The 9,021-nt window shown below is 31.9% G+C and overlaps 2 protein-coding genes and 1 pseudogene across 3 annotated transcripts; all 3 read left to right on the forward strand.

Annotated features, from left to right (window-relative positions):
• Positions 1-174: 174 nt before the first annotated feature.
• On the forward strand, positions 175-1,503 carry LOC111288107 (U-box domain-containing protein 11-like; annotated as a pseudogene). The gene is made up of 2 exons (XR_016341780.1): positions 175-692; positions 1,189-1,503. The product of XR_016341780.1 is annotated as a U-box domain-containing protein 11-like (transcript).
• A 405-nt stretch (positions 1,504-1,908) lies between these two features.
• Positions 1,909-3,176, forward strand: LOC149519357 (U-box domain-containing protein 11-like). The gene has a single exon (XM_089760011.1). The coding sequence runs from the start codon at positions 2,126-2,128 to the stop codon at positions 2,975-2,977; it is 852 nt and encodes a 283-aa protein (XP_089616137.1). The 5' UTR covers positions 1,909-2,125; the 3' UTR covers positions 2,978-3,176.
• A 2,377-nt stretch (positions 3,177-5,553) lies between these two features.
• LOC111288106 (uncharacterized protein At1g66480-like) lies at positions 5,554-7,805 on the forward strand. The gene is made up of 2 exons (XM_022878869.2): positions 5,554-6,351; positions 7,497-7,805. The coding sequence occupies exons 1-2, from the start codon at positions 5,722-5,724 to the stop codon at positions 7,551-7,553; spliced, it is 687 nt and encodes a 228-aa protein (XP_022734604.1). The 5' UTR covers positions 5,554-5,721; the 3' UTR covers positions 7,554-7,805.
• The last annotated feature ends 1,216 nt before the right edge of the window (positions 7,806-9,021 follow it).

Consider the following 9,021-nt stretch of genomic DNA (forward strand, 5'->3'; position numbering starts at 1 on the left):
TTATGATGTAATAAATATATATATATATAGTAACAATGTAATGTAAAATATAAAGATAAATTATTCTATTTTTTAATCTATAAAATTTTATTTATTTAGCTCTTTTAAAAAAATATTACGTATTTAAATTATTATAACAATTCATAATGTTCCAAATGCAACCGTATCCTCGTTCCTTCCTTTTTCTCTCCCCCGCGAATCTCTCTTTGTTTTAATCCAAATCCAATTATTATTATTATTATCTGAAAATGCAGCTTTCGCTTCCGCATTCGCTTAGACTCGTCAATCCTTTTCTTTGAAAAGTCTCATTTGCTCGTCTTAATCCAATCAGGAGCCGACGCCTGGCTGTCGCAAATGGCCGGCAGAGTCGCCTCCTCACAAACAGGCGACGCTTCTCCGGCATTCTTGCTCCGTCTTGTCCAGGAAATTGTTTCCGGGAATGTCGCTGCTGGAACTGCTCACGTCAATGTCATGTTTTAAAAGGTTGTACGGATATGGTAAGGAGGATAGCTCTCTTCACACATTTGCTTGTGGAAATAAGAGATTTTGGACCTTCTGATCATCATCTTCATCATCATTACGATCATGCCTCCTCGTCGGCTTCTTCATGGTCGGCTGATCTTGCCATGGCTATCCAGGTTGCTAAGCGTCTCTTGTCCGTCGCCTCCGCCTACCATTCCAATAATTCCTCTGTAAAGCCCCTTTTCCTATTTTTCTTTAATTCTTTTTTTTTTAAACATGAGTACATGATTGGGTTAATTGGTTCTAAAAAATTTGATCCATTTTTAATGCTGATATATTGCAATGCCAGTTGTTCTATCATTTAAATACTAGTGATATGCTTCATTTTGATTTTTACTGACTGAGGTCAGTTCTTATGCATTCAAAATTGATAGGATTAGTCAACCTTTTTTTTCTTCTGGACAGGGAAATTTTTCCACATGTTAATCACTGGGTTAATTTTGTTTGTACTCTGATAGATTAACTCCATTTTGAAAATTTTAAAAAAAGAACAAATTTTGGGGGCTAAAGGAATCGAGTTAATCTATCAGAGTGCTAAGTCTATTTCTTGAATTTGTCAATATGAATTTCACCTCCCTGAATTAGAACCAGAATATGTAAGTCAATTGTTGTTGTTGAAAATTTGTTATGGGTATGTCTCTAAAATTAGCTATATCTTGATTTAAGGATGGAGCTGCCAAAAGAATTTCTTTCCAATTTCAATGTGTAACATGGAAGCCGGAGAAAGCTTTGGGGAAAATCCCGTATGATCAGTTTCAAAACTCAGAGGACGTTAAAGAACAGCTTTAGCTCTAGAATTTATGTGTTTCTTCATTTGTTCTGTTTCTGTATTTACTTGCCTTTTTAACATCAACTTTCTTTTCCAGGTATCGTTGGTGAGAGCACAATTGAGAAGAGCAACAGAAGATATGGGTCTTTGCATTCTAGTAAATTTTCTAATGCTCTGTTCCAGCCGCTGGAAAAAGAATGTAGTAGTATGAACCATGAAATTTCAGCAAAGCTGGATAGCATTCCAGAAAACTGTGGTCCTCAAAGAAATGGTGCAGATCAGGTGACTAAGATATTGGAAGGAGTGAAGAGCTCTTCAACTTCTTCTGAGGCCTGCCTATCAAATGAAATCTATTCCGAAGGGCAGGAGAATGGGGCCACTAAGGGTAATGAAGAAATCAAGAAGCCTGATGCACTAGCAATTCCTGATGATTTTCTATGCCCTATATCTTTGGAAGTAATGAGAGATCCGGTGATTGTGGCTACAGGGCAGGTATATTGTAATGCCACGACTACTGCTTGTCGATTCTATGTTTCTTTTTCTGTGGTCTACCTTTGCCTTTTAGCCATCCCTTTTCATCCTGCCTTCTGATGTATCATCTTCTTGATTTTACATACATATGAGAGATCTTACATTCAGAGATGGATAGATTGTAGCAATGTAACATGTCCGAAAACTCAGCAGAAGCTGGAAAATTTGACTCTAACCCCTAATTACGTTTTGAGAAGTCTAATAAATCAATGGTGTGCTAAACATAATGTTGAGCAGCCAAGTGGATTAGCAAATGGTAGGCTCAAAAAGAGTGATGGATCTTTCCATGATGTTAGTGGTGACATGGCAGCCATCCAGGCTTTAGTTTGTAAGCTTTCGAGCCGGTGCTTAGAGGAACGTAGGGCTGCTGTGGCTGAAATCCGATCACTATCTAAAAGAAGCACAGATAACAGGATACTAATTGCAGATGCAGGAGCGATACCTGTTCTGGTCATCCTTTTAACAACAGATGATGTGTCATTACAAGAACATGCAGTAACTACTATCCTTAACCTTTCCATATTTGAAAATAACAAGTCGCTTATAATGCTTGCTGGTGCTATTCCTTCCATTGTCCAAGTCCTCAGAGCTGGGAGCATGGAAACAAGAGAGAATGCAGCAGGTACGCTTTTTAGTTTGTCACTTGCGGATGAGAACAAAATAATAATTGGTGCATCAGGTGCAATACCAGCTTTGGTAAATTTGCTACAAAGTGGGAGCACTAGAGGGAAGAAAGATACTGCAACTGCTCTCTTCAATCTATGCATTTATCAGGGGAATAACAGCAGGGCTGTCAGAGCTGGAATTATAACAGCACTGCTGAAGATGCTTACAGATTCAAGAAATTGTATGGTTGATGAGGCTCTGACAATACTGTCAGTTCTTGCAAGCAACCATGATGCTAAGGCTGCTATAGTAAAGGCTAGTACCATACCTATTTTAATTGATCTTCTAAGAACAGGTTTGCCCCGCGATAAAGAGAATGCAGCAGCCATTTTACTTTCTTTGTGTAAGAGAGATACCGAGAATCTTGCCTGCATAAGTAGGCTTGGTGCTGCAATACCCTTGACAGAGCTTACCAAGAGCGGCACAGAGAGGGCCAAGCAGAAGGCTACATCATTATTGGAGCATCTTTGCAAAGTACAGCTGCTCTGACTGTTTTGCAAAGCATATAAAACATGCTTTTTTTTTTTTTTAATAGACAGGACATTTTTTATTTGTTTCGTATCAAATACATGTAAAATATAAAAATTATAAATTGTGTTGATAAATCAAACATGAAATAATTTTTTTTTTGTCAATTTTAAACTTATGACACTTTTATATCTTTTTTGTATTATTTTTGTGTTGTATTATTGTATAGTATCTAAAATTAAAAGATCTAATTTTGAAAGCAAAAGCAATAAAAACTGAAAAGATAAAGTAATAGACAATGGCTGTTATTGTTGAAGGCACCGGTAGGATGGCCACCGTTTTGCTTTAGGTCAATTTTTATTGTTGATTGGAGAAAAGAGGGTCATGCGAAGATAAGTTTGCTCAATTTTAGATATGCATGAACATCATGGTTGTCGTGAACATTTTGTGGCTTTTTTAGTCTGCTTTTTCCTTAATTTCTTTGTCATTTCTTCCTCTGCTTTTCCAAGTTTGTTTTGTCACATTAACCAAGTTGTTTGGATTGAGTTCATCCTTTTAAGCTTTTCCAACTTTATTACCTGTTGGCCCTTTCTGAAAGTGCAAATAGTTTTCTGGAAGAAGCTATACTTCGTAACACAATTTACATTCTAAAAGTCTTAAATCTTACAATTACACTAATTATGAGATATTATCTATTTTGATCTTAAGATTTTATAATTTTATCTTTCAAAAAAATGCTTTACAAGTATATATTTAAATCTTTACTTATATATCATTATAAATCTTCAGAATATTCTAATATGAGATTTGAATGTTACAAATTCTTCTCATTAAAGTTTGATATTCCTATCGAGTTTAACCAAAAACACAAACAAAATCATATAATTAGGATTATACTGGTAAGATTCTAGAGGTGACTTTTATCATATAACATTTAGTTCTATCAGGTTTCTAGAAGTAGCTTCTATAATATAACACTTAATTTTTATTCGATTAATGATCGCTTTAATATCATTTATAAAGATCTGTACCTAATTTGTGAGGTATTATCCTTTTTAATTTAAAAGTTTTACGGTTTTGTATTATAAAAATATATTTCATGAATATAAATTTAAATCTTTACTTATAAATCATAACAAATTCTCAAAATATCTCGACATGTAATTGAGATATCACACTTGTAATCAAAATCAGGCCAACGATTGGCCGGACTGTATTTTTATGCATTTGATAGAACTTGGCCAATTCATGCCAGAAGCAAACTTGGCCAATTTAGAATCTTGAATATAAGAAAATAAGATAGACAACTAATTCTCTTGATATGGTTCGAAATTAAAAAATCAATTTATAAATTTTTTTTTTGACTTAACTGTTAAATTCTTTCCTGTCAAATTAAGTAATTTTAATTCGAATTTTACTAAGGATATTATATTGATATTAATTTTGAATATACAATCAATATGGATACAATATATCTTATTTTGATTCAAGAGATTGAATAATTTATTTATTTCAAAATTTATTATAATTAAAAAAAAAAAAACGAAGAAGCATGAAACTATGACATGATGCTGCTCTGAAAATCGGAAGAGGGCCTTCTGTGAAGATTCATCACAAGTGATTTGTCATTTATAGAAAGCTGGGCTGTTGTAAATGGAAAATATAGCAAGCGACTTTAAACAAAAAAAAAAAAAAAACTTTGATAAATATAGCAAGCCATGTAAGTGACTTCCAAGTCGATGTGCGAATGTCAATTTGGACCCTGTGTCATTCAACTTCTCTCATTCTATTTACAAGACAAAATCAACCTCAGCTGTCTTTCTAATACTTAGTAACAAAATTGACCCAAACAAAAAAAAAAAGGTTGGTGGTATGGAAGAAAGTACTTTTTCTAATTCTTCCATCGTCAGGCTGAAACTTAATGACATAATATATATATATATATATCAATAACCTTCAAAGTCAGTTTTGACATGTGCGGTTTGAATCTTAAACAAACATGTCTTAATCATTTTTCCCATGCCGTAATTATCGTAAACCATTTTTCTTCAACTGAAGAATGCAGGAGCAATGATTTTGCTTTTCCCCACATATCACGGGCATAAAGTTGGAAAAGTCTTTTTGTTGGCTAATAATAATGGGTATATTTGTTAATCAACTATTAACTTAATGACACTAAATCCTATTTTAAAATTAAAGGTTTTGAGTTCTAATGCTAGCTAATCCAAAAAAAAATGGAAATATTTATATTTATTTGATTGTTGAATTGATTATAAAAGATTTAATTTTATATTATATTGATAAATAATTTTTTAATTTTTAATCCATTTTTTAATTTTATATATTTTGATTAAAAAAATTATTACATATATATAATAATACAAGTTCTCTCCAACTTGTAATTTTTAAACATTAACTTTAATAAAATGTCAATTGACATAAACGTGAAGTGCATTGACAAATGTTACATGTAGGAAAACTGAAATTTAGTTAGTTATATTGCATAATTATTTTTTTATTGAAAGCGATATCTTACTTTTTATATTTTGTTTTGTTCCTATTTTCAAAAGGCTTGCCCTCTTTGTTGACCAGCATCCCTTAGCATCAACTACCCATATATCCTTATCTTACGCCCACCAACCATAATAAATCTTGGATGCTTTAAAGTAGGCCAAAGTGCAACCGAACTAGTTTTGTAGTTTAGTTTCTGTATCAGAGGCAAAAGCTAGCTCTAGCTGCTGACAACTAAACAGATTACTAGGCAAATGGGGAATAGCCTGGGAGGGAAAAAGACGACCAAGGTCATGAAGATAGACGGCGAAACATTCAAGTTGAAGACACCGGTGAAAGCTGAAGAGGTGGTGAAAGATTATCCAGGTCATGTTTTGTTGGAATCAGAAGCTGTTAAGCATTTTGGTATTCGAGCAAAGCCTTTACAGCCACATCAGAACTTGGAGCCCAAGAGGCTTTACTTCTTGGTAGAGTTGCCAGAAGCTCCCAAAGAGAGAGTTCCAAGAAAGGTTCGATCGGGAATAAACATGAGTGCTAAAGACAGGCTCGAGAGCCTGATGCTGTCGAGGAGATCTGTATCTGATCTTACACTGATGAAACCGAAAAGTGTGATACCCGAGGAGACTGAAGAAGGGTCTGATGAAAGTGGAGCGATGAGGGTGAAAATGAGGCTACCAAAGGTGGAAGTGGAGAGGTTAATGAAAGAAAGCAAAAATGAGGCAGAGGCAGCAGATAAAATCATGGAACTTTGCATCGAGAATACTAGCAACAGCCCATGTGAAGCTGCACATAATGGAAAGGATGGTTTGTTTTTGCAGCAGCAGCAACAAGTGCATTGGAAGGGTAGCCATGGAAGCATCGGAGGAGGTTCCAAGGCCCGTGAGGTTAGTTTTTTCACCCGACAATAATGATCCTGTTTTCACGGAACTTTTCATTGGTTTTTTTCTTTCGTTTTTTCCCCTATTTTTCAAAGCTTAAGCAAGACAGATTTATCATAGAATATGCTTACAGGAGTTGACATTTTTTGACTTAATATTTTCTTTTCATTATTATTTGGGTCCCCTGAAGTTTTCTCTTACTAACTTTCAAGTCTTCGAGAAGATGGTTCTAAATTCTGATTTTTGAAGCAAAATTTGACTCAACAACACAATTTTTCAATGCATTTCATTTCATCCAGGACGTCTCTAAAACCAAAATTTTGGATCTTGTGCCTAGAAATAGGAGCAACTGAATTGAATTCTATGACTTACATCGACTAGTCTTTGTTGGACTTGTAAAAACTTAAGCCTATATAGCTAAAGCTAGCTCTAGTTCCAGGAAACATCTATCTAGACTCACGTGATTTTGACCAAAGAATATGATTTTGTTCTTGAACAAGAAGAAATTCATAATTTTTTTTTTTGAAGTGGGAAGAGAATTATTGAAACCCTAATTTTTTTTTATAGACAAAAAATCAGACATCAATCACCATAGTTTGGATACATTCATAATATCATTTGTCATACAAGACCATGACAAATTAAATCCTTGGACTTTGTCCTGGCAGAGCCTTCTTAACATCTGAATATGAACCTACAGTCTTTGTTTATCCCTGGTTCGACAAATCAATGAAATTCCAGTGGGAAAAAAAGGCAACCTACAAACTTTTTGACTGAAGAACCCTTTTCCTTTGTTTCTATATATTATTTTATTTTTATATATACGTTGTTTGACAATTTTAATTATCACATGTTCTATGTCTACCTTTTCTTGGTCATTTCCCATGATCATTCAAGCAAGAAAATTTTGAAAAGTAATTGACTAAGATCTAAATGATTTTATCGAGTTACTTTCTTCTATTTGAACTTTCTATACATGCATGCATGTCTTGATATTTGATGCATATAATTTTTTTTAAAAAAAGTTAAAGATCAAAGAAGAAAGATAATCCTATCCAAGGCAAGTTCACCAAGGCAGTACTATTTACTTATTTGATTAATAATGGAATGAACGTCAGCTTACTTAAAAAGTTCTACTTTAATCCTTACAGAAACGGGTGAGTTTCCTGCCAATCAGTGGAGGAAGCCAAATAGCGGTTACTTCCTAGGCAATGAGAGGAGGTTCAGTAGTAAACCGACAGTTTCGATAGAGCGAAAATTTCTCTCACCGTCCATCCATATCAAGCATAAATAAAGAAGAGCAAAGCAATGAAAGAGGGGTCCATAGTCACTAGTTCACCCTACGTTTATACTCAGTTGCTTTTTTGTACATACAACAAAGTTAGCTTTCAAGCTTTGGGGATTTTATGAAAGAGCTTAGAGTGAGAGATGTAACTCTATATATATATATATATATATATATATATATATATATATATATAAAATATATGTAGCCATCTGTATTTCATCAAAAATGTTTTATGGTACTTCTCGACCAAATAGATTTTCTTTTTTTTTCTTTTTTTTTTTGTACAACTTGCTGCATGAGCTTGAATGGAATGTAGAATTTAATAACTCTTTGATCTAGATACCAATTTAAAAATTAATTAATTAATAATTTATGAATAATTTTTTGCTGATTAATCTTCTTTCCTTGAATTCTATAAGGAATTTTTGGACTGTGGTAATTAAACAAATTAATTTTTAGAACATTGATTACCTTGTGAAAGAACCAATGAAATAAAAGTTCAAACTGGTTGTGGAAAACATTATAAAAAAACGTAATGTCAAAATGAAAATCATCACAACTAATCGTCAAGTTCTCAATTTTCAAAAGACGACGAAGAATATAACGTGAAGTAGAAAACTAAGATTGAATTATTTGTGATTGAGTGTTTCTAAATGCACTACAATTTTTGTTTTTCAAATTTTTTAAAAATATCTTAAGTGAAATTATTTAATTATTATTTTTATAAATTTTTGAATATTCATATTCGATAAATTTTATGATTTTTTAAAAATTTATTTTCAAAATATCATATAACTTAATGAAAGTGGATAAAAAATTATAAAACTTTAAGGAAATTCATTTCCGTGATGAATTGAAATTTTAAGAAAAATTACAAAGAAAAAAAAATTTTATTTAAAATTTTTTATGAATTGGTGAAATAAAAAATTATTATTTAAAAAATCATAAATTTTAAAATTAATAAAAAATTTATTTTACTTTTTTGATTTTAGAGAAATAATAAAATCTTCTAAGGCTATAATTAAATTAAGGATAAAATAATAAATGTAGTTTTTTTATAAATTTAATAAATATAATTTTTTGTATCGATTATTAAAATTTTATAATAGCTCTAACTAAACTAAACTCTCTAAAAAAATATTTTGATCTATTTATCACGATGGATTTTTTCAACTAGTATATTAAATTTTTAAAAAATTAATAATATTTAATAGTATCACTTGTACAACTTTAAGAAATTTTAGCTCTTATGTATATGTTGATCAGACCTTATAATTCCTTTATAACCATTCAAAGCATCAAAATATGAAATATTTAACTACAGCCTTGTAAGATGTTTTTTTCTAAAATTAAAATAATAAAATTAACTTTTTTTTCTATTAATTTTA

This window comes from Durio zibethinus, chromosome 4 (genome assembly GCF_047325235.1).
Source record: "Durio zibethinus cultivar Kanyao isolate XHJ-2024 chromosome 4, ASM4732523v1, whole genome shotgun sequence".
Classification (NCBI taxonomy): Eukaryota; Viridiplantae; Streptophyta; class Magnoliopsida; order Malvales; family Malvaceae; genus Durio; species Durio zibethinus.